Below are 27,235 nucleotides of genomic sequence, written 5' to 3' on the forward strand. Positions count from 1 at the left end.
TGAATATTCTTACACGTGTTCCCTTGTGTATGTGAGCAAAAATTTTTCTGTGATAATCACTCAGGAGTGGAATTGCTGTGTCATAGTGTATTAGTTTAGGGCTGTGAAAATATTTTTGTGTTTCTGCACAGTTAGGGCTTTTTGAACAAATTTTACTGAAACTTGGGACCTGGGCTAAAAAAACAAGCTTTAGAAGTAAATTTATGACTAATTAGAAAGTGAAATACCATCTAGAGAGATTTATTTTCCCAGAGGTATGTTTACATTTTAAGATGGGGATGAGACCCAGGATACAGGAGCTTGGGTTGTCAAGCTGGAGACATTAGTCTTCTCTTCAACCTGGAGGGATTTATTTACATTCTAAAGGGTAAAAGTAAGAACCCAGACCCCTTCCCAATGAGCAAACATTTTTGTTCTCTCCTTTCAGGGACAGCTGTTCCACCCCCTATGTAAATACTCAAATTCACATTGTCAAGGTTCCTTGCCTACAGTACAGACCCTAGGATGTGTAAGATGACATCTGGTTCTCATCATGTTGCCCCAGGGCTAACAACTGAGGCAAAAGGAAACTTAGGAGGTTATTTGTTGCTAAGTAAATAACAGTAATCTGTGATGCCCCCAGAAACCTTGTTTGCATGACACATTAAAAATTTAACATTATTCATATCCTCAATTTCACTAGGTTCTGCCAACTTGCTATTCAAGCTACCCAGGAGGCTGAGGTAGAACGATCAGTTAAACCCAGGAGTTCGTGGTGGCAGTGAGCTATGATGGCACCACTGCACTCCAGTCTGGGCAACAGAGCAAGACCCTGTCTTGAAAAAATAAAAAAAAAAAAGATTTATCATTTTGTTGACATGGTTACTACTTTGAATAGTTACAGAGGAAATAAAACTGACTCTACTATGGACTTAGAGAGAAGGTATTACTTCCCATGATGCTGGAATTTTAAATGTCTCCATTTAGTCACTTCACACAGCAGAGAGCTAAGCACTGGTGAAGTAATAGTGATGGAGGCAGTTTTAAGAAAGTGGAACCACCCCTCAGTAGAGAACTGGATAAAGTAAACTACGGTTGGTCAGGCACAGTGGCTCACGCCTGTAATCCCAGCACGTTGGGAGGCCGAGGCAGGCGGATCACTTGAGCTCGGGAGTTGGAGACCAGCCTGGGCAACATGGTGAAACCCCATCTCTACTAAATATTTAAAAATTAGCTGGATGTGGTGGCACGGGACTGTCATCCCAGCTACCCAGGAGGCTGAGGCTGGAGAATCGCTTGAACCTGGGAGGCAGAGGTTGCAGTGAGCCGAGATCAGGTCGCTGCACTCTAGCCTGGGCAACAGAGTCAGACTCCGTCTCAAAAAAAAAAAAAAGTAAATTATGGTCTATTTACACAGTGGAAAATTTTATAGATGCTGAAATGAATGAGCTAGCTCATGTATGAACAGATATATTTAAAAAACATAACATTAAGTGCAGAAATCACATTGCAAAAGATATGTGCCATCTGATAACATTTAGGTAAAAGTTTAAAACAACAGTACAAAAACATTCATGGAAATAATACACACCAACCTCAGGAGAATATTTACAACAGTTTCTTTTTGTAAAGGGAGATATTTGATGCAAATATGGAAGAAATGTAAATATCTATCTGTGGCAGGAATGGATATCAGATTTCTGTACTTTTCTGAATTTATGAGCTATTTCATAATTTGATGAAAAATAAAAATGAGGCAGAGAACACAGTTTAGTGAAGCAAAGAGACTAGCAAGGGTCAGAATCTGTGAGGAAGAAAGGTTCTGCGTGTGTATGCGTGTAGGCTTCCTTGGTACCCCTCAAACTCCCTGTAGAGGAGTCTCCTTCTTTTGCCTGTGTGAGACTGACCTTGGTGGTGAGTCTTTCTCCTTTCTCTAGAAGGCTCCATGTTACAGTTTCTTTTAACTTTTAGCTCTTCAAACTTGGAGATAAACAGGTCTAAAATACTAAGTGTTTGAAACATGTTCTATTTTGTTTCAGAAAACCAAACAAAACAAAGCATACTGACACCAAGTTCTGTCTTAGGGAATTATTACAGCATAGGCTAAGTGACAGAGAGGATACTTAGAAATAAGAGTTTTTCTGCTGAGTGGTACAGAATGAAGAATATAGGTTTTGGAGTCAGAAGATCAGAGTTTGAGCCCTGCCACTGCCATTCACTGGCAGTTCTTGGGAAAATATTTTAATTTCTCTTTTCTTTTAATGCACTCCTCAAACTATAAAATGACTTTCATTCCTAACCTGTCTCTTTCAGTGACTTTTTGCCACAATAAATTAATGGATAATTGCACTACTTTGTAAACTGTGGAGAAACAATAAAAAGTAGTGATAATGGCCAAGCACAATGGCTCACACCTGTAATCCCAGCATATTGGGAGGCTGAGGTGGGCAGATTGCTTGAGCTCAGGAATTTTGAGACCAGCCTAGGCAACATAGTGAGACCCCATCTCAAAAAAAGGCAGTGATAATGATGATAATTCAAATCAAGCAAAATAAGAAGCTCCTTTTTATGTATGTAAAATATAGTGTCTTTTGTCTCTCAGCTAGATAAATACATGTAAATCTTTCTGAAATGAATGACTTCTTTAAGAAACACTAATGCTAGGTGCCTGAGAAACATATTTAGTTTTCTAAAATCAGGTAACATACTTACCTGTCTGTTTTTGTTAGTTTGTTGTCAAACCTAGAAGTGCTGGATTTAATGAGATGCAAACATAAAGGGATGTAATGCGACACGGACATGAACATTTCAAAGGGGAATAATGACATGTGCATGCTTGATGAGGCCATAATGAGATGTACAAATAGAAATGCACAGACAAATGTGCAAGGGTAATGGTGCAAGGAGATGCATAAATAGATGAGTGTAATGATAAAGGCATGGGGGGTGTAATGTGATTTACAAATGGGAGCATTAAATGGGAGGGTGGAAAGGGCAGGTTGTGGTAGATAAGAAGCAGAGAGAAAGAATGCAGTACTAAGCATGAATGGAGGAGCTAATATGTGCATGATGAGGATGTGATGAGATAGAAATGGGATGGCATAAGGCAGTTCACAGATGGAGGGGTGTAATGAGTTGTGTAGAAAGGAGGGAATAACGACAAGCATAAAAGGAAGGATTTAATACGATGAAGAAAGAAATAGGCATAAGAAGATGTGAAGACTGAAAGGAGGAGGAGAAAAAAGGGACATTAGTGAAGAGACGGGAAATAACAAGGTGGGCCAATGGAGCACTCTAATGAGGCTGAAATAAAAAGGTGCAATGATGTGTGTCCATTCAGGGAATAATTAGACACACACATAGAATGATAATGAGGTACCCGGGCCCTGATCAGACATAGACCATAGCACTCAGTTCTTACTGAGGAGGCAAAAAATTGAAAAAAATTCAGGGCAGAACCACAAAGATATCTACACACAGAAAAGGGAAGACTAAACAGGTGATTTGGTGCCAGCCTTGCAGTTTATGAAATAATAGTTTTAGAGCTGCACTTACTCTGTTCCAGGTGCTCTGCCAGGTGCTGAATTAAATGCATCATCTCATTTTACCTTCTTAACAACCCTATGAGGGAGGTGGATTCTTTCCTAGTTATAGATGAAGAAATCAAGCTGTAGTGAGGTTAATGACTTGCCCAGTTCCCAGAGCATGTCTGTGGTAGTGATGTCACTCAAACTAAGTCAGCTGGATCTCAGTTGCCTTTGCCTCTGTTTTGACGTTTTATCAGAGGAGGCTGTGGGACCTCCTGCCCCAGAACTACCAGGATAACTTGTCAAAGATGTAGAGTCACAGGATTACCCAGTGAATATTATTTGCAAAATCTGCAGAGGCCCTAGGAATTTGCATTTTTAACAAGTGCCCCAGGGACACTTGCATAAACTAGGTCTGAGAACTACTCCATGAAACCAACACTAGAGTGTCTGGTGGTCTAAGGCTACTCTCAGTCCTAGTGAAAGACCATAAAGAAAGGAGATTGCATGCAGCATGAGGACTTTGGGTTGGCTACAAAGTAGACTGTCTATTGGCAGAAGAAATTACCAGACCCAGAAATGAGGCATCAAACCAAAAATTATATTGAATGTAGGATAAAAATATAAAAATACATGGAACATAATTAGATTCTAGGAAATAGTTTTTTTACTGAATTAAAAAAAAATAGAAATTACTCCATATTCATGGAATCCCTAAGGGGAAAAGGGTAATATGTCCCTACAACCAACATTTTTCCAATCCACATGCAACTTTCAGGATTCTAAAATTAAAAGCTGTTAGTGGCACTGACTGTTCTCTTCCTTGTTATGTTTAGTATTGAGATATCTAAATTGCTACGATTTTTAAGGTCGAAACCAGAATTTATATTTTGAAATAGTGTTAAGCGTGCATGACTACTCGCATTTTAGTGATACAACCTCTGCTCAAAACCTTTTTAGATGTGTCTTTTGGAATTGTTTGCAGTGTATATTTGTGAGCCACACAAGAAAATAATGTTCATTATTTTAGTGAAACTTAGCTTTTAACATGGAAATTTATTATTCAGTTTGAGCAGTCTCTTTTTATAGTACACATTGGCTCAGATAAAATGTTGGGCTATTTGTGAAAATAAAAATCATTCTCAAAAAATGAAACATGGCCAAACGCAGTGGCTCACACTTATAATCCCAGACCTTTGGGCAGCTGAGGTGGGTGGATCACTTGAGTCCAGGAGTTTGAGACCAGCCTGGGCAACATGACGAAACCCTGCCTCTACAAAAAAATACAAAAATTAGCCAGGTATGGTGTTGGGCGCCTGTAGTGCCAGCTACTAGGGAGGCTGAGGTAAGAGGATTGATTGAGCCTGGGAGGTCGAGGCTGCAGTGAGACATCATTGTGCCACTGCACTCCAGCCTGGGCAATAGAGTGAGGCCTTGTCTCAAAAAAAAAAAAAAAAAAAAGAAACCTTTATCATGACTGAGAATATAAAGTCTCAAAACATTTACTGAGTAGCTGCTCTGCCTCAGGCCATGATGCCATGATAGGTGCTGGGACATGCAGACATTAATGGAAAAAGCCTGATCCCACAGCCTACGAGAGGCACAAAGACATTAAAATCAAACAATTTTGTTGTTGTTGACATCTTTATTTACATCTGTGAAAGGTTATGGGAATATGGCTGAGGGAGTCATTCATTTTGTTTGGAGGGGTCTTGCAGAGGAGGTGCAATAAAATAGTACCAGCTACTGTTTATTGAGCTCTTACTATATGGCAATCACTGCTCCATGGACTTTACATGTATTATGTCTTTTGAATCTCATAACATCCCTGTGAAGTGTTTACTGCTATTTCCTGCACTTTGCAGGTAAAGAAGGTGAGGCACAGAGGAGTTAGATAAAAGCGCTGGTAAGTAGGTGGTGGAGGCAGGATTCAAACCCAGATCCTGAGTTTCTAGTTACCACACTTTCTTCTTGCACAAAAAGAGGTGCTATTTATTCTAATAGTATAGTGCCCAGTGTTTGTTGGCATTCACATAATATCCATGACAGCAGCAAAAGAAAAAGAAAAGGATTTTACTCATGCACTGATTATTTAAGAAAAGAACTCAACCACTATTAGATTAGAACAGACATTGCAGAGGGATTGCATACCTCTGTTCCCCCAGGAATAGAGTTATTTTGTTAACTATTTTCTAAAGGTTTTTCCTTTTTTTTAAAAATTTCCTTGACTGATGCAGAACATCTGGCTAACTGTGAAGGAATGTTCACAACAGTAGTAAAATTGTCATGCTTCATTATAGGACAGTCTGGCTTGTGAAATATGAAAGAAATATAATACATGTGATAAACCAGGCTTTCAACTAAACTGAGAAAACATTTCTATGACAATTTAAATTTGTTAAAAAAGCATATGTATAGTATAAGTACAGTGTATGTGGACAGTGGTTAGGGAGGTACGAATAGTGTATATTAATTAGCCAAAAGTAAAGGTAATAATTTTCTAAAGGAGATAAGAGGATTAAAAAGAAAGAGTAAAAAACAACAGATCAGTGTATTACAATGGAAAGAAATCTGTTTCTTAATAGTAAATTGAACTGTCAGTTAAGTTCAATGTATTTACAAAATCATACGCAATCACTTAATATAATGGATTGTGTGTACTAATTGTTTAAATGAGGGGCCCTCATGTATATCTGTTTAGGAAAAGAAATGAATCCAAATGAAGGTAGAAATAGTATTTAGGGAGGCAAAGTTTAGAATTTGGCTGAACTTCCAAACTCAGTGGTCCTAAGGCATCAATAAAAGTCATACTTGTAAAAAGCCATGTCATTTCTCTCAAGAACTCTTCACATGTGAACCTCTCCTCTTATGTTAGTCATATTAATCCCAGATGAACTATTGTGGCTCTGGTAGAGGAGTGAGTCTACTGATACTACATAAACTGTGATAAAAATCCATCTTGTGCTTAAGCTGAAAATTCTCCTGGTGTTATCTAGCATTGCAAGCCTTATCCACAGAGCATGCTGTAAACGTAGCCGTGGTCAGTTAACTTTACCTTGCCCTAGTGGCTATTGTCCTAACCTTGGCAAGTTGCTTGGTGGGTGTTCTCGTTCTGTTTTTTCAAGGCAAAGAGTAGAGTGTGTTTTGGGGCTACGAGGAGAAGCAGAGGGTTCTTATAAAGAGAAACTCAGCACAAATCCATCATTTTCTTCACTCAGGAAATAACCGTTTTTTTTTTTTTCCTGGGCTCTAAAGACCATCTTTCTGTTTCCCAAATTGGTTTTCTCATGTGTGGATCCTTTCTTTTCAGCACTTAAAATTTTCTTCTTTTTGATCTGCATCTTTACCCTCCATCTTCTCAAATACAGATCTTGAAACATTTCAGTATTTTATTACCACTCAACCAAGAGACAAAAATCCAAGCCTGGATGAATTCCATCATAGCACCTGAACAGTGGATTGAAGTTGGAGAAAATCAGATCTCTGCTTTAGTTCAGATCCATAACCTTAGGTCCCACATGGATGCTCCTCACTGCCTGACAACCCTGTTGTATTTCTCTAGGAAGCTCATGCTCCCTTCTCTGAGCCTTTCATTTCAAACCTTCTCTTTCCTCAAATATCCTACCTTCCACTCCTCCCTTTCCCCACCTCACTTTCAGCTGATGGCCTCACCTCTTACTTTACTGAAAAAATTTAAAAGCTATAAAAAAGGATGCATTCTTCTTTTCACCATCAAATCTACTAATTGATCTGGTTCTGTATGTAATCACCTCTTCTCTCATCTGTTTCATCAATCTCAACCTCTCTATTGCATCATCCCAGCAATTTACAAACAGGCTCTGAAGGCTTCCATTTTCACTCATCTCTACAATTCCCCCACTTACCAACCCATTCAGCACCAAACTGCTTAAAACAGCTCTCTACATATGCTATGTTTCCTTCTTTACTCTTTCCTTCTTGTTCCTCCACCTACTTCTGTTCATACCTTGCCCTTAAAACTCTATTAAAACTGCTCTTTCCATGTTTCCCAGTTGAATGGGCACTTATCTTGATTTGGCTATCAAATCCCATACAATTCCTTTCTCTCTCCTTCTTGGACACTTACTTGATATCTGTGATGCCCTCTACACTTTCTGAGGTTCTTTTATTTCTTGGCTGCTCTCTGGATACAATCCTGAACTGGGACCATTTCCTCTCTAAACTCTCTTCCTAGATTGCTTCAGTCTTCCCATGGTTTTCATCATCTGTATGCTGATGATGTCCTAATCTATATTCCTGGCCCAAGTCACTTCATATTTGGATATCCAACTGTCTAAAAGACAATTCCACTGGGACATCTGGCAGGTGTTTGAAACTTCAGATTCAGATGTCTGAAAGTCTTGTGTCCCAGCTTCATTCACTTGCCCCTCCCCAGAGCTCATTTTCTCCCAGTTTTATCCACCTTAATAAATGATACCACCATGCCAGAAACTTGACATCAGCTTTGATTCCTCATTTCCCCTCACACTTACATGCCATTCATTAGCTTGTTATGTCACTTTTACCTCCAAAAGTTATATTGAATATGTCATTTATTTCCATCCCTACCAGGCTCATCCAAGTTTAAGCTACTCTCTTCTCTTACCTGGATTGGCAATAGTCTCTTTTGTGATCTCCTTAATTTTACTTTCGTCCCTTTCCAATCTAGTCCCCACACAGCAGACTGAGCGATCTTTTAAAAACAACCTGGTTGCAATGGACTAAAGGTTCATGTCCACCTACCATCACCAAATTCAAACATTGAAATCCTATCCCCCAAGGTGATACCATTGGGAGGGGAGGCCTTTGGGAGGTATTAAGTCTTGGGGATGGAGTCCTCATAAATGGGATTAGTGCCTTATTAAAGAAGCCCAAGAGAGATCACTTGTCCCTTCAACCATGTGAGGACACAGCATTTGGGTGACATCTATAAGCCAGAAAGTGGGCCTGCACTAGACACTGAATCTGCCTTGATCTTGGGCTTCCCAGACTCCAGAACTGTAAGAAACATTTTTTTTTGTTTATAAGCACCCAGTTAATAGTATTTTGTTATAGCAGCCCAAACGGACAAAGAAACTGAACTAAGGACTGCTGCTCAAAACTCTTCCATTGGCTTTCCATAGACCGCAATAAAATCTAAGCTTCTTGCCGTGGTCTAAAAGGCCAGGACAGAATTCCCCAGATTAACTCTCCAGTCTCCACTCTCCCCTTTGTTCACTGGCTCCACCAATGCTGTGAAACGGGAGTGTGCTCACTTTTGGGTAGGTGTGACCATCCACTGTGATACAGGAGGAAGAAAATATTAGAACTTTCATTTCTATTTATTTTTCATCTCGTCCTTTAAAATTTCTATTTTTCAATGTTTTATAGTGAAATAACAAGTATGTAAAATAATGTATATATATAGTTTAAAGATAAGTAAATATGCATATATTGAAGGTACTTGCTCAAAAAATTTTTTTGATGGGATACGTGACTTACTTTTCAAGAGACTGCTCTAATACACCAAAGCTTTTCCTTTCTCTTATTCTTCCTTTTTTATTTTTGTTTTTTGGTTTCAAGGCCTTTGTGCAAATTGTTTTCATTGCCAGGAAAACTTGTCTGACATCTGCTCAGAGAAGCCTTCTTGACCATCCTACAAATGCTCATTTTCTTTAGGCTTTATCTTTTATAGTATATATCAGTGTGGAATTATGTATTTGTTTCTTAGTGTATTGCTTGTTTCCATCAGGGCAGGGATCATGATTGTTTGTTTAGTCTCTGCACAGTGGTTGGTATAGAGCAGGCATTTGCAAAAAATATTTTTGACTGAATACATGAACTTAAGAGTCATATTTACCATGATTTTGCTGTGATTATTTTGTCTCCTCCATGTTATTTCTCATGCCATTCTTTCTATACGGAACCATTTTTCTCTTTAAAGATAAAAAAAGCCTCCGGACTCTGTATTTCAATTTCTACCACTTTCCAACCAGCTCCCTGCCTGAGCAAAGAGTGTCCCAGACATTTGCCTCTGCATCCACATTCCACCTTCAATCTGCCCTTCAGGTCCTTCCATGATTTGCGGTCTTCATTTAGTCTTCCCTTCAATCACTGGATTAGCCCCTTGGTCTGGCTTCTTAGGGTAGACTCTTATTCACGTTTTCTGTTTATCTTTTTACCTCACCATCGCCACTTAGAAACTGCCTATCAGATTCTCCTGGTTCTGAGCTCATAGCCTGAAAGCCTAGAATCCTCCGCCCCCATCTGGGGTTCTGAAATTCCAAACCCCATTCCCCTCTAGCTTGCCTATCAGATTCTCCTTGTTCTGAGCTCATAGCCTGAAAGCCTAGAATCCTCCACCCGCATCTGGGGTTCTGAAATTCCAAACCCCATTCCCCTCTAGCTTGCCCTGAAAGGAAGGTTCTCTTGAACATATATTCATATGGCTCTCCTGGAGACTGACCTTCCACAGCACTTGTCATTTCCATCACACATGTAGACTTAAATTTCTCATATTATATATTTTATATATATATATAAAAACTGTTACATCTTATATATAATAGGCCCACCTTTTATTTACTTACTTATGCATTTATATACTCAAGCACATTAACACTTTAACCCAAAACACTAGATCTAAGCCTGTGGGGGCATCAGAAAGTCTCCTTGGGTTCCACCCAGAATTAGTGTTTCAGTTTTATTTATGCCTTGACACTCCTGTCAGTTATCCTGGGAACTATCAAGTGTGTTTGTAGCAACGTGGACTGAAAACAAATCACCGAATGTTAGCCAGATGGGACACATTTTATTTCAGCAGAAAATGTAGTTTATTTTATTTTATTTTTTCTGTAAGGGACATAGTTTTGAGATCCCATTTCTACAGCATACGACATTTCCCTATGCTTTGGTAACTGGAACATATGTGTTAATAAAGGCCTTTTCTTTCTGAAATTCTGGCCCTTTAGTAATCCTCCAATCAACTTTGTCAACTCTCTGGTCCTCTGATAATCAGAGTGCCATTCCCTCTGAAGTGTTGGGTAGCACATGCACTGAAACGAAATTATTAATAGTAATCTCTACTTGCTCCATGGGGGTCTTTCTCATTTCTTCAATAAATCAACTGCTTTTCCACCATCTTTCTAAAATCCTTATTTTATAATGGAAATTAATTGTCTTAGAATCTATTTTTCTTCAAGTAAACTGCTCATTTACATAAGGCAATATAACTTAAAGTAATATTTTTTCTCGATTATAAAATAAATATATAGAGAAAAGAAAATGCTAATCCCATCAACTAGAGCTATATCATTAACATTTTATTATATTTCCTTTTGGTTGTTTTAATGGGCAATCCTCCAAATAATACTCTTTATAAAAATAATTTTGTACCCTGAAATATGGTATTTACTGTAAGTGTCTTTCATATCATTAAACATGTCTCATAAACATGACTTTTCAGGATTGGTTAATATTTTTTGTTCTCTCAGCAGAGAGAGCCAGGAAATAGTTCTCTCTCCCTGTGTATTGTTATATCTATCTATCTATCTATCTATCTATCTATCTATCTAATCTATCTATCTATCTATCCATCTATGTATGTATCTATCTATCTTCCTATCTCTCTATTTCATCTATCTATCTGTCTTAAAAATATTCTTTTACCTGGCTTGAGGACTAGGCCTACAAAAAATATTCTTTTACATGGATGTATAATAATTTCATTCTCCTATCTTTAGACATTTAGGCTATTTACAAATCCCTCTGCAATACTTTTTGTGTTTGTTTATCTTAAGTTTTCTACATGTTTCAGATTACTTCTTTAGAACAGATTCCTAGAAGTGGAATCACTGTGTGAAAGGATATGAATATTTTTAAGACTCTTGAACTGCATTGCTAAATTGCTTTTTAGAAATGTTGAAATAATTTACACTTCGACCTACAAAGAGACTTAGACTCCCACACATTAATAATGGGAGACTTTAACACCCCACTGTCAACATTAGACAGATCAATGAGACAGAAAGTCAACAAGGATACCCAGGAATTGAACTCAGCTCTGCACCAAGCAGACCTAATAGACATCTACAGAACTCTCCACCACAAATCAACAGAATATACATTTTTTTCAGCACCACACCACACCTATTCCAAAATTGACCACATACTTGGAAGTAAAGCTCTCCTCAGCAAATGAAAAGAACAGATATTATAACAAACTATCTCTCAGATCACAGTGTAATCAAGCTAGAACTCAGGATTAAGAATCTCACTCAAAACCGCTCAACTACATGGAAACTGAACAACCTGCTCCTGAATGACTACTGGGTACATAACGAAATGAAGGCAGAAATAAAGATGTTCTTTGAAACCAATGAGAACAAAGACACAACATACCAGAATCTCTGGGACACATTTAAAGCAGTGTGTAGTGGGAAATTTATAGCACTAAATGCCCACAAGAGAAAGCAGGAAAGATCCAAAATTGACACCCTAACATCACAATTAAAAGAACTAGAAAAGCAAGAGCAAACACATTCAAAAGCTAGCAGAAGGCAAGAAATAACTAAAATCAGAGCAGAACTGAAGGAGATAGAGACAAAAAAAAACCCTTCAAAAAATTAATGAATCCAGGAGCTGGTTTTTTGAAAGGATCAACAAAATTGATAGACTGCTAGCAAGACTAATAAAGAAAAAAAGAGAGAAGAATCAAATAGATGCAATAAAAAATGATAAAGGGGATATCACCACTGATCCCACAGAAATACAAACTACCATCAGAGAATACTACAAACACCTCTATGCAAATAAACTAGAAAATCTAGAAGAAATGGATAAATTCCTTGACACATACACTCTCCCAAGACTAAACCAGGAAGAAGTTGAATCTCTGAATAGACCAATAACAGGAGCTGAAATTGTGGCAATAATCGATAGCTTACCAACCAAAAAGAGTCCAGGACCAGATGGATTCACAGCTGAATTCTACTAGAGGTACAAGGAGGAACTGGTACCATTCCTTCTGAAACTATTCCAATCAATAGAAAAAGAGGGAATCCTCCCTAACTCATTTTATGAGGCCAGCATCATCCTGATACCAAAGCCGGGCAAAGACACAACCAAAAAAGAGAATTTTAGACCAATATCCTTGATGAACATTGATGCAAAAATCCTCAATAAAATACTGGCAAACCGAATCCAGCAGCACATCAAAAAGTTTATCCACCATGATCAAGTGGGCTTCATCCCTGGGATGCAAGGCTGGTTCAATATACACAAATCAATAAATGTAATCCAGCATATAAACAGAACCAAAGACAAAAACCACATGATTATCTCAATAGATGCAGAAAAGGCCTTTGATAAAATTCAACGCTTCATGCTAAAAATTCTCAATAAATTAGGTATTGATGGGACATATCTCAAAATAATAAGAGCTATCTATGACAAACCCACAGCCAATATCATCCTGAATGGGCAAAAACTGGAAGCATTCCCTTTGAAAACTGGCACAAGACAGGGATGCCCTCTCTCACCACTCCTATTCAACATAGTGTTGGAAGTTCTGGCCAGGGCAATCAGGCAGGAGAAAGAAATCAAGGGTATTCAATTAGGAAAAGAGGAAGTCAAATTGTCCCTGTTTGCAGATGACATGATTGTATAATTAGAAAACCCCATCGTCTCAGCCCAAAATCTCCTTAAGCTGATAAGCAACTTCGGCAAAGCCTCAGGATACAAAATCAATGTACAAAAATCACAAGCATTCTTATACACCAATAACAGACAAACAGAGAGCCAAATCATGAGTGAACTCCCATTCACAATTGCTTCAAAGAGAATAAAATACCTAGGAATCCAACTTACAAGGGATGTGAAGGACCTCTTCAAGGAGAACTACAAACCACTGCTCAAGGAAATAAAAGAGGATACAAACAAATGGAAGAACATTCCATGCTCATGGGTAGGAAGAATCAATATCGTGAAAATGGCCATACTGCCCAAGGTAATTTATAGATTCAATGCCATCCCCATCAAGTTACCAATGACTTTCTTCACAGAATTGGAAAAAGCTACTTTAAAGTTCATATGGAACCAAAAAAGAGCCCACATCGCCAAGTCAATCCTAAGCCAAAAGAACAAAGCTGGAGGCATCACACTACCTGACTTCAAACTATACTACAAGGCTACAGTAACCAAAACAGCATGGTACTGGTACCAAAACAGATATATAGATCAATGGAACAGAACAGAGCCCTCAGAAATAATGCCACATATCTACAACTATCTGATCTTTGACAAACCTGACAAAAACAAGCAATGGGGAAAGGATTCCCTATTTAATAAATGGTGCTGGGAAAACTGGCTAGCCATATGTAGAAAGCTGAAACTGGATCCCTTCCTACACCTTATACAAAAATCAATTCAAGATGGATTAAAGACTTAAATGTTAGACCTAAAACCATAAAAATCCTAGAAGAAAACCTAGGCAATACCATTCAGGACATAGGCATGGGCAAGGACTTCATGTCTAAAACACCAAAAGCAATGGCAACAAAAGCCAAAATTGACAAATGGGATCTAATTAAACTAAAGAGCTTCTGCACAGCAAAGGAAACTACCATCAGAGTGAACAGGCAACCTACAAAATGGGAGAACATTTTCGCAACCTACTCATCTGACAAAGGGCTAATATCCAGAATCTACAAGGAACTCCAACAAATTTACAAGAAAAAAACAACCCCATCAAAAAGTGGGTGAAGGACATGAACAGACACTTCTCAAAAGAAGACATTTATGCAGCCAAAAAACACATGAAAAAATGCTCACCATCACTGGCCATCAGAGAAATGCAAATCAAAACCACAATGAGATACCATCTCACACCAGTTAGAATGGCAATCATTAAAAAGTCAGGAAACAACAGGTGCTGGAGAGGATGTGGAGAAATAGGAACACTTTCACACTGTTGGTGGGACTGTAAACTAGTTCAACCATTGTGGAAGTCAGTGTGGCGATTCCTTAGGGATCTAGAACTAGAAATACCATTTGACCCAGCCATCCCATTACTGGGTATATACCCAAAGGACTATAAATCATGTTGCTATAAAGACACATGCACATGTGCGTTTATTGCGGCATTATTCACAATAGCAAAGACTTGGAACCAACCCAGATGTCCAACAATGATAGACCGGATTAAGAAAATGTGGCACATATACACCATGGAATACTATGCAGCCATCAAAAATGATGAGTTCATGTCCTTTGTAGGGACATGGATGAAATTGGAAATGATCATTCTCAGTAAACTATCGCAAGAACAAAAAACCAAACACTGCATATTCTCACTCATAGGTGGGAATTGAACAATGAGAACACATGGACACAGGAAGGGGAACATCACACTCTGGGGACTGTTGTGGGGTGGGGGGAGGGGGGAGGGGTAGCATTGGGAGATATACCTAATGCTAGATGAGGAGTTAGTGGGTGCAGCGCACCAGCATGGCACATGTATACATATGTAACTAACCTGGGTACATTGCGCACATGTACCCTAAAACCTAAAGTATAATAATAATGAATAAATAAATAAATAATAAATAAATAAAAAAATAAAAAAAAAGAAATAATTTACACTTCAACTTAGAAACGTGTGAGTGCCTTAACTCTCTTGCTCAAGCCAGCACTGATTATTGTATTTTAATAATAATAAAAAAAAATTTGTTTTAAAAAAAAAAAGAAGTGTTAAAAAGGGTAACTTAATTTTAACTTTGACTACTTTGCCTACTAATGAGGCTGAATATGTTTTATGGACTGAGTCTCCTAAGTATTTGCTCATGTTCTTCGCTTATTGATTATTGATTTTCATGAACTTATAGTAGTAGCTTAAGGATATTAAACTTTGTTTTTCATACTTGTTACAAATATTTTCATTTAAAATTATTGTGCATAAAAGGTTTTGCTCTTTACAGACTTTATATTTTATGTAGTCAAACCTACCAATTCTTTACTCTTTGACATTAGATACAGGTTAAATTAAATTTAAAAAACAAAGACAGAAAAGCATCTACAAAAGACACTTTAACAAATACCCATGTACCTGCCAGCCAGACTTAACAAATGCTAATATTTTGCTTCTGGTTATTTAACAATAAAATTACAGATGAAATTGAGATCTCCTTAATTCCCTTCCCCGGTAACATTTTCCTCCTTCCTTTCCTCACTTTCTCCTTACCCAAAGGCAACCTCATCATAAATTTTATATAATTCTAAATATAGTGTATTTTTATCATAAGTGTATGTATGTATAAATAATGCATTACACTGCTTGGTGTGTTTTAAAAATTTATACAATAACATTTATGCTATCATAGTATTCATATCATAGTTTTGCAACTTGCTTATTAAAACTCAATATCATATTTTCAAGATTTATTCCATGCTATTACATATAGGTCTAATTAATTCACTTTACCTGCCTGTATAACATGACTATACCACAACATTGTTTTCCACGTTCCTCTATCAAGGGACATTTGGGTTGCTCCTGATTTTTTGCTGCAAAAAATGCTTCAGTTAGTATTTCTGTACATGTTTTCTGATGCACATATGTAGTTCATCTAGAAATAGAACTGCAGAAAAATAGGGCACATGAAATTATAATATAACCATTGATTATATTATAAAGAGCAGATTGCTCTTTAAGAAGTCTGAAAATGAAAATTTGTGGGTTTTGGTTATATGGATGAATGAAGTCTGAGATTTTAGTGTACCCTTCATCTAAATAATGTACACTGTACCCAATATGTAGTTTTTTAGCTTCCGAGTCTCCAATATCCATTATACCAGTCTGTACGTCTTTACATACTCATAGCTTAGCTCCCACTTACAAGTGAGAAAATACAGTATTTGGTTTTTTATTTCTGACTTACTTCACTTAGAATAATGGCCTCCTGCTCCATTCAAGTTGCTGCAAAAGACATTATTTCGTTCTTTTTAATAGCTGAGTAGTATTAGCACATTTTATATACTGTAATATAAAAACCTTCTTGTATTTAAGCATTTTTATGATCAGCTTTAAATGGAATTAAGACTTCAGAAATAAAGTTACTCACCCATCTTAACAGTAATCTAGCTGTCATTTTTGAGTCTAATTAATGACCATATATATATATGTTCTTCAGTGTTCTTTTTTCTAAACAGGTATACCTATTTTCCTTCCATCAAGAGTGTGTGAGCATTCCCACTTTTTCACATCTTTGCCAAGACTTGTATTGTCACATTTTTCTTATCCTGGAGCTATAAAGATAACTTTTGATATTTTCTTCTAATTGTTATAAGATTTCATTGATTACATTTAAGCCTTTAATTTATGTGGAGTTAATTGATCTATATGGTGTCTGTGAAGGATCTACTTTTATCTTTTCAGCTTGGAAAAGTTACATGTCCTCACATTATTTAAAACATATTTTACTTTCTCTTCACTGATTTGTAGTCCCCCTTCTCTCACCTACCAAGCTTTCATATATGATTGGGACTGTTTCTGGGCTTTTTATTATTTACCATTAATTTATCCCTGTGGAAATAATTACGAGTTTTCTTTTTCTGTAGCATAAAAATTTCCTCCCCCCCAGTCTTTCTTACGATTTTGTTTATTCTAAATTTAGGACCAGTTTGTCAAACTCCATGAGAAAAGTCTGTTGCCATTAGGATTGGTTATGAAATTGTACTTACATTTTAATTTGGGAGAAAATTTTCGTTTATATGATAATGGTTGTTCTTGACCATGAAAAGATCATATCTTTTCATTAATTCAGGTCTTTAAAATTTTTTTCATTAATATTAAAAAATTTTTTATCATTAAAGAGTTTCACAGCTTTTCTTATATTTATTCCTAGGTACTTTATAGTCTTTACTGCTATTATAGATGGCATGCTTTTCTACATTTTCTACTTAGTTATTACTCATGTATAGATTTGTTATTGATTTTATATGTTGATCTTATATCAAATAACTTTATGGATCTTTTGTATAAGTTCTAAAGGTTAGATTCTTTTGAACTTTCCACAGAAATAATCTTATTGTCTATAAATAATTTCTCTTTCCCTCATCCTCCCTCTCATCTCTATCTCTTTCTCTTTCTGGTTTATTCTGTTTTAATCCTTATACTTATCTGCTTTTGTCTCCCTGCATTGGGTAGGATCACTGTAAAATGCTAAATTTTGAAGGTGATGACAGGTATCCTTGTTTAATTTCTAATTATAGCAAACACCTTTACATTTTTTCTGTAGGTATAAAATTAGCTCTAGGGTTTTGATATCATTCTCTTTTATGTCGGCTTTTTAAAAAGGATTCGTTTCATACGTAGCTAAACAATTATATATATAAACATTAACTGATTATATGTATATATTTGTGTTGGTTTCTGGACTAGTCTGTTCCATTTATCTGCATTAATTCTTTCCATAAAAGTGGAGTAATTTAATAATTGTAGGTTTTATAGTGTGCTTAAATGTTTTGGAATGTTCTCTTTTTTGCCCCTTTCAAAAATTTTCAAACTGGTCTCACCTATTTATCCTTCTGGCTGTATTTTACCATCACTTCATAAGAGATAAAAAATAATTCTCTTAGAATTTAATTTGGAACTCAGTTAAAGTGCTAATTAACTTTGGAAGTATTAACATTTTTGTAATATTTACTATTTCCAATCAGGAATGTGGTAATATCACTGTTCATTCAAGTGTATTTCTCTCCATTGCTCTGTGACTTTGAGAAAATTAATCTTTCTTCTACTTAGTTTACTCATTTGTAAGATGATAATAATAATGCTGTCTATCTCATAGTGTTGTCATTGGGATTAAGTGAAATAATTGATATTAAATGAACAGGACAATTAGTGGCACATTCTAAATGACCAGTAAAGTTAATTATTATTATTAATTCTAATAGTGTTCTTTTTATTTTCATATTAACTAAAAGTAATGTTGAATTTATCTCCTTATTTCAAATAGTATACTCCTTATTTCTGTCTTGTGTTCTATTTGTTATTGTTATTATTATTATTATTATTAATGCCTAGTATGAGCCAGGCATGCTCTTTAGATATCCTGGATTCTGTAACAAACAAGGAGACAAGATCCCTGCTCTCATGGAACTTATGTTCTCATGTTGGCTCATGCTTTCGAGCAATACTAAATTATAAAGATTATAGTGGATATTCTGGTTTTATTTCAGTATTTAATAAAAAATCTTCAGTTGTTCACCACTAGGCATAGTTTTTCTTTTGTTATCAGACAAATATTTATCATGCTAAGAACACATCTTTCCATTTCTAGTTAGTAACAGTGCTCACTCACTTTGTTCAGTCAACACATATCACTGAATGTCAACAGTAAGCCAGGCGATGCTCTGGGTGCTGGGTGTACAATGACAAGCATATGTTCTCATGGAAACCCAGTCTAATTAGTGACACAGACATTAATAAAATTTTTATACAAAATGTGTGTTCGTAAAGTGATTGTTGGATTTTATCAAATGTCATTTAAGTGATAATTTTTAAAAATTTGAACTATTGAATTCATGCATTTTACTAAGTTCACTAATATTAAACTTTTATTTTTATATATTAAAAATATTTTAGCACTATATTACATAAGCATTTCCACATTTTGATGCCTGTGTGAGATTGATATATAGTTTGCAAAATATAATTGATTGAATTTATTTATTTATTATTTTATTTTATTTATTTATTTTTGAGACAGAGTCTCGCTCTGTCTCCCAGGCTGGAGTGCAGTGGCGGGATCTTGGCTCACTGCAATCTCCACCTCCTGGGTTCCAGCAATTCTCCTGCCTCAGCCTCCCGAGTAGTTGGGATTACAGGAAGGCACCACCATGCCTGGCTAATATTTGTATTTTTAGTAGAGACGGGGTTTCCCCGTGTTGACTAGACTGGTCTTGAACTCCTGACTTCATTACAGGAAGGCACCACCATGCCTGGCTAATATTTGTATTTTTAGTAGAGACGGGGTTTCCCCATGTTGACTAGACTGGTCTTGAACTCCTGACCTCAGGTGATCTGCCTGCCTCAGCCTCCCAAAGTGCTAGGATTACAGGCATGAGTCACTGCACCTGGCTGAATTTGATTGAATTTTATACTGAAAATTCATGATTGAAATTTGGAAAACGTTTCTGGTAATGTTGGTCTGATCAAAGTAGAAGAGCACAATAACTTGAGAGATTATCAATCAGGTTCATCTTCCTACCTCCACTCTGAACCTCCCTTAATGCATGTAAGACGGGTTTGAATTTGTGTTATTTGAGGTGGGGTGATGGCTAGGGATTAGAATATTAGCTAACATTTATTTAGAGATCACAATGTGTGGCCACTGTTCTGAGAGCTCTGTATGTATTAACTCATTCAAGTCTCAAAACAGTGCTATGAGGTAGGTACTAATATTATCTCCACTGTACAAGTAAAGAAACTGGGGCACAGAGAAAAAGGACACACAGCTGGTAAGGAGCACAGCAGATCTTAAAGCCAGGTGATTCAGAGCCAACATGCTTAACTACTCTGGTAGGTGTATGAATCAAGAAAGGCAGGTTACGCTGCTATAACTAACACCAAAATTTCAGTTTCTAACAAAACAACAGATGTTTCTTTCTCATACAAAATGTGTGGTGGGACTGGGTGGCTCTCTAGAGCAGAAGCCCTCCATGTGGTGGCTCAGAATTCCAGGCTGTTTTCATCTTCTGGCAACTCAGTTTCAACTTTTGCTCCTACAATCATCATCATCTGGTAGAGGAAAAGAGAAATTGCAGAGAAGAGTTTACACTGGCTTTTAAAAGATTCCTCTTGGAGTGACACATAATCCCCTCCCATATTTCATTGCTGAAGCAAGTCACATGGCCAGCCTTGCTTCAGTAGACAGGGAAATGTGATCCTCTCCTGGGCCCAGAGGAGGGAAGTACCAGATTCATTTGTGACAACCCTGATATGGCAAGGGTATGTGTGTCAGTTCTAGCTCTGCCACTGACCTTCAACAGGTTCCTTTGCTTCTGATTTTAACATCCAGAAAATGACAGAATTTTTAAATGTCTTCAATTGATATGTATTGTTTAGAGAGCCTAGTGTGTGCCAAGCACCTTGTAGCTCTGGCAATACAATGGTAAATATGACAAAATCCCTGCCCTCAAGCAGTTTGCAATTTAATAGAAATCTCAGTGATAATTTTTAGTTCTAAAATTCCAAGATTCTATTAAAAAGCAACCACAATAACAAACTTCTCTTCATATTGTCCAGAATGTTATATTCTAGATACTCAGGCATTAGGAGTTTCTTCCTTCTTTCTTGTGTACCTGAATCCATTTCGCTGCAGTGAAACTCCGTCACTGCAGCCGATACACACATGGCCATCTCTTTCAAATCACTAATGTATGTCTATATGGCACCTATTGTGAAAATAAAGCAGACTTTGCACCATTCTTACAGGTATTTTGAATTTAGTACAGAGAACACTTCAAAAAAATAGGAAAAAATCTACTTGAGAAATACTTGGGCAGATAAATTTGCCACATAATGTACATTGCAGATATCAAAGTTTTTTCTATTATTCATGAACAAACCAAATTATAAAACTTTAAAAAATTGTAAATTTTGTTTACAGTTAATTTTCCCTTAGAGAAATGTTTATTAGCATGAAATACAAGAAACGTGAATAAGTATACTTGTGAGTATGCACAAAACTAGTTTGCCAAGTATTTTTTTTAATCTCTTAGGATTTGAAGCAGCCTGCCAGGTTCTAATTTACTGGTTGCCTCTAGTTAAAATACAGTTAGCAATGAAAAATTTATGAGAACTTGAGGCATTGTCTTCAAACATGATTAACAGTTGAAAATTTGAATGAAATGTACAAAGAATTCCATTTTACTCTACACTGAGGCAATTGTGGCATTTCCTTTATTTTTAATACTGCATGTTGAATTCCTAAACCCAAGCCAAAAAGTAGTGACGCAATAGTTTCATATGTCTTTAGTGTCTTACAGAGCATTACAAATAAACTTCTGATTAATCACGCTCATTTTTCATATTATTAGAATTCTTCATCCCTTAAAAATATTATGTTAGTTTCACAAGAGACCAGTTCTGGAGTACTCAATTTGCTACTCGTTTGTACTATGAATTTGTTTAATATTGGCATGCTTGTCTCCTTTTTCAACAGTAAAACAAGGACAGACACCATGATCTTTTATTCTCAGAACATCTGGTTTGCTCAGCAAGCATCCAATACTTATTACTGGGCTATCTAAAAGGCAAAATAAGAATAATCAGAATATTTGAGTTTGGGAAGGGCTAAAAGAGAGAAGCTGATAATATTTACTAGAAGAGATTAATAACCATTCTTTTCTCTCAATGTACATATTTCCCTTGAGCAATCCAGTCTTCTGCCATGACACTAAGTGCTAGCTTGTGATTCCCAAATCCATATCTCCAGTCATGGCTTTCTTCCTGAAGCCCACATTGGTATTTAACCACCACCACCACCTAGTTAGCCATATAAACAGCTTGGATTCGAAATATGTACACCAGAATGCTTCATCTTCTTCTGCTCCATCAGATTACTTTGTGATTTCTCATTTTCAGAGTGCCATTATCATCCAGTTAGCCAAACAATGCACCTGGAGTCATCCTGGATTCTTCTATTTTTCTTATCAGGCTGTCAGTCCTGTTGATTTGACTTTCTTAATAGCTCTCCAATCTTCCTGTAACTTCTAACTTTAGTTCAAGCCTTCTTTCCTAGTCACTGTGCTTCTATAAGAAAATACCTAAGACTGGGTAATTTATAAATAATGGAAACTTATTTTTTATAGTTCTGGAGTTGGGAAGACCAAGATCAAGGAGTAGTGGAACTACAGGCATGGCTACTTAAATTAGCTACTACCATGCCTGGCTAATTAAAAAAAAAATTTTTTTTAAGATGGAGTCAAGACTCCATGATGTTCAGGCTAATCTTGAACTACTGGCCTCATATTATCCTCCTGCCTCAACCTCCTGAGTAGCTGGGATTACAGATAAAAGTCACCACACCCAGCAGTAAAATCTTTTCTATTTCATACTATGCATGCAGTTATTGTGTGGTTCCAGGAAACTGTATTGTGTCAGTATATAGACCTCAAAGGGCAATGTCCTTGTTTACTGGTACCACTCTATTCTGAATCTACTATGGTACCACGTGAAAATAATTTCTTACAAGTGTTTTATGATAATAATAGAAGAAAGGTAAAGGAAAGAAGGATGAAATTAAATTGCTAAAAAATAAGGGAAACTGTTTCAAGACAATCTTGAATCTTGGCCTGTAACATGGCCAAGGAAAGGAACATTTACCTTCTGCTGTGGAAACGTGGACTCCATCATGGCAGTTTCAAAGCTGTGAGCACCCCCTGCCTGGGTCTTCTCCCACAGGGCTCTGAGGAATTGTACAGAATGACTCTGAATGGACAGGGGTTCAGGAAACAGGCTCTGAAAGGGCATTAAAGACAGAAACAGAATATACTATGTCTTGTCCCAATAGTATTGTTTGATTGATTTCAAGGCACTGTTTAGGCTTGGTTTGAACTTTAACATGATTTAAATTTAAATGAAACAAGAAAAAGATCTGTCTTAACGATCGAACATATGGGGGTTGGGCATGGTGAATGAGCCTGTATTCCCAGCACTTTGGGATACTGAGGCGGGAGGATCGCTTGAGACCAGGAATTTGAGACCAGCCTGGCCAATATAACAAGACCTCCACCTCTCTTAAAAAAATTAAACGAGGCTGGGCATGGTGGCTCACGCCTGTAATCCCAGCACTTTGGGAGGCCAAGGTGGGCAGATCATGAGGTCAGGGGATCGAGGCCATCCTGGCTAACATGGTGAAACCCTGTCTCTACTAAAAATAAAAAAAATTAGCTGGGCGTGGTGGCGGGAGCCTGTAGTCCCAGCTACTCGGGAGGCTGAGGCAGGAGAATTGCTTGAAGCCGGGAGGCAGAAGTTGGAGTGAGCCGAGATCATGCCACTGCACTCCAGCCTGGGTGACAGAGAGAGGCTCCGTCAAAAAAAAAAAAAAAAAAAAAAAAAATTAAACGAAAAAGATCAAACATATATTTCAGGACTTTCATTTTTTAACAGAAATTTAAAATTATTTCATAGTATTTTCAAGGCCGTTGATAATGATCTCCATAAATATGCTTAACCTTTGTAATATAGTGTTTATCTCAGTGATTTCCCAAGGATGTTCCTTAATTGGAACATGGTTAATATAAATATTCATATTTATTTTCTCAAAGATCTGGGAATTAAGGAATAAAATTAAAATAGAGTACAAAAATCAAGTCTATTTATACAGAGTAGACCATTAAGAACAGAAATTAAATAACTAAGTTCATTATGAAATTAATCAAATATGAACAGTATGAGTGGGTGTGTGGGGGACACAAAAACAGTTTTAATTCTAAAATGTATAATGGATGAATATTCTTAAAACTTTAAGATAATTTTTCTAAATGTTGAGCAGTAAGAATGTGAACATAAAGAAAATCACATTTACATATATTTCATTCAAGCCAATGAAAATAAACTTTTCAAAGGAAGATTTTAACTTGTGTTTGTATATTTACTAATCAATGATGTGTCTAATAATCATTTACATGTGATAGTGTTATATCTATAAATGTAAGAAGCTTTTCAATTCAAAGGAACAATTTTTAAAAAATGTATAGAACATCTATAAAGGTATAAAATACCATTTACATACATACAATGTGATATAAAGGATCCTTTATGTATAATGTATAATAAAATAATGAGATTGGCTTATGAAATCATATTTTCTTTTTATGTCAATGACTGTCTAAGCACTGATGTATGAGACTAAGTGGTTTGTGTGTACAAAGCTTCTATTTAGTGAATGAAGATTAATAAATACCATTCCAGAAAAATTTTACTATTATCATCAAAATGAACTATTTCAGTACTGAATGGGAAAAGATGGAGGATCTTAATGCACAAGTTAGTGATCCACAGATTTAAAAAGTTTAAGAGTCAGCAATAGATAAATTACATAATCCATAATGTGGATACATCTGATAAATTATTGATTATTATCAAAAACTGATGAAGCACCCAATTTTTCATTTAAACAACAGGACCTAATTTAATGAATCATCAATCTAAACAGGAGCATTTAGACTCGAATCCGTGAATTTGGGAACTGTACGAATGTGTGTAGTTGACAGAAAATGGAAAGAATTTGGCCCAATGCACAAGAGTAGTGCCAGGTTGTAATTATTAATATCAAGTCAAAGTTTGATTTTTATTTATCCCAAAGCCAGAATTCAGGCAGAAAATCACACAATATCATAAGTGTGGAAAATGAAAGAAACATTACAGTAAAATGAACACAGAAGAAACACAGCATACACAGATACTTTTTGGTGATTTTGCTTAAAGAGAAAGACAAAGAATCAGACAAAGTCAATAAAATAATACTGAGGGGCAAAAAAACCCATCAAGATTTCTTGGTTTGTTTTCAGAAAACTGACAACTGTTTAGAACAAAGCCAAAGATGAAACCAAATATAAAATCACTGATGAAAACTAAGTGAAAAATATAAGCAAAATAGAAGAAAAATAAGGTCGTTATTTCAAGAAAAGGAAAGCCAGTCAATGCTGTTTTTTGTATTCACGTACAATTTGGTTCACACCAAAATGTGAGTTGTTCTCTATGAGATGTTATTAAATGTTCCTAAGAAGACTCGCTTTAGAAAAAAACAGTATTCCTAAGGCATGTCCAATCTGTCTCTTTTCTTAATTGCTATAGTTCTACTTTATTATTATAAGGTATTCAGCATTAAAATTCATTATTTCCCAATAAGCCTGACTTTATCTTATAATGAAATACAACTGTCTTCTTGGTGATTTTTATGGGAGATATTATGGAAATATTTTATTAACAGAAGTAAATGAAGTGTCATATCATTTGGCTTTTCAGCCATGTTACAACATTTGCATTTTGTTTTTTCTGCCTTTGCCCTCCCTGCTTCTAGCTGCATAAAATAATGCATTTTAAAAATAAAAATACATTATTTTTCAACAAATGTGTGACAACAAAAAGATCACCGCGTCAGGGGTCAGACGATCTGAGTTGTGCCCTTCAATTTTCTTACCTGTAAAAATGATTCCTAAGATTCCTTCTTTTACTAACATTTTATAATCTACATTCAAATTTTATGTGAAAGTTTAATGCATCTGAGATAACTATTTTCAAATAAGAATCTCTTTTGATGCTGACATCTCTGCATCAAATTCTTCATTCTCAAGTTGTAAGTTGCTTTTTACATAATTTCACCTATGTACATATATTCTATAGAAAAAAGAGACATTCCAGTATCTTAACAATGTCAAAAAGGATATACCGACACTAACATTAATTGGAGATTGGAAGACTCTAGACAAATCAAGGCTAGCACTACATAAGGGAAGCTATTCTCCCAAATAAGCTGTTTTTGCTGTTGTTTAACCAAAGATATTTTCTTTTTCATTCTTCTTTTTTAAAGCTAAGGATATTTAAGATATTAATATGTTTGGCTAACTGATTAATAATTCCTTCTTTTATAAGGAAACTATCCTAAAATATAAAAAAACCGAGGTTAAAATTATTAATGAAATATGTATGTATTGCTGTTATCTACATATTAACTCTGGCCAAAGAATAATTCAATAAAAATGATTATAAGCCCATATCCCACAAGCTCATTAAAGAGCCTGATGAACACAAATTATACAAACCTGCTGAAATAGAAACATGATCTGGATCCATGGCTGAGGTTCTTGGCTGATGAGAATAAAACTGGACTTACTGTATAGGCAGTAATGACCCTTCAGGGAGCAGGTGAAGAACAACTTTGCTACACAACTTCTCACAGTGTCTAGAAACAAATACATATAGCGTGAAACGTTATGGTCTTTCCAGAGTACACTTTATATTGATACTTCAACACACAAATGCCTTTATAAAATATCCTTCAGTTTTCAAACTGTGAGCTAATAACTACAAACAACTATATATTTGAGAGTGGATCCATTTCATGGAAAGTGGATTTAAATAAAGACATTTTAAATTATTATTATTATTGTTTTAATTAACAATGTTTGAAGACTCTTTCAGCAACTCCCATGGGGGGAAAAACCCTCTCACCAATAAAATGGGAGATACTGTATCATTTTCATCTGATGGGATACCTTGAAGTGATAACCTGGGAAAAATAAACCAATGGATTAAGAAAACCCAGGCATTTTCTGGGTAGTAAATGGCTTGCCATGACCTGTGGATGCTGTTCTCTTGGTTGTGCAGGGGCCTCAGAGATAGCTTCCAAAATAACTCTGGCTGAGGTGTAGCTTCCTGTGAACTGTACTGCTCAGGTTTGAAAAGGTCATCTCACCTTGAAGGATTTCAGCTGGGAGACTTAATGAGATTATCCTTTAGGGACAAGGAAGTAGTGGGTGAGTGGTGTAGAGGTGGTGAGGCACCATGAGTAGAGACAGGAATAATGAATAAATGAATGAATGAAGCAAATATGGGTTGAGATTCTATGGCTAGGCACTGTGTTAAGTACTGGATAATAAACATTATCATTAATTGACTTCCACATGTGTTATGTGTTTGACTTCGTTTAATTTTACCCTACAAG

The 27,235-nt window shown here is 36.2% G+C and overlaps 1 protein-coding gene across 10 annotated transcripts in view; it reads right to left on the reverse strand.

The window, feature by feature from the left end:
* The window catches only part of VEPH1 (ventricular zone expressed PH domain containing 1), a 294,353-nt gene that overhangs the window by 34,756 nt on the left and 232,362 nt on the right, over window positions 1-27,235 (reverse strand). For 9 of the 10 annotated variants that reach the window (XM_063661318.1, XM_054483987.1, XM_054483985.1 and 6 more), the window contains 2 exons: window positions 26,334-26,473; window positions 22,891-23,025 (listed from right to left, as the gene is read on the reverse strand). In XM_063661318.1, coding sequence (XP_063517388.1) covers window positions 22,891-23,025; window positions 26,334-26,473 — 275 coding nt within the window. The remainder of the gene's footprint in view (window positions 1-22,890; window positions 23,026-26,333; window positions 26,474-27,235) is intronic. The other variant, XM_054483989.1, reaches the window with a different exon arrangement.

This window comes from Pongo pygmaeus, chromosome 2 (assembly GCF_028885625.2).
Source record: "Pongo pygmaeus isolate AG05252 chromosome 2, NHGRI_mPonPyg2-v2.0_pri, whole genome shotgun sequence".
Classification (NCBI taxonomy): Eukaryota; Metazoa; Chordata; class Mammalia; order Primates; family Hominidae; genus Pongo; species Pongo pygmaeus.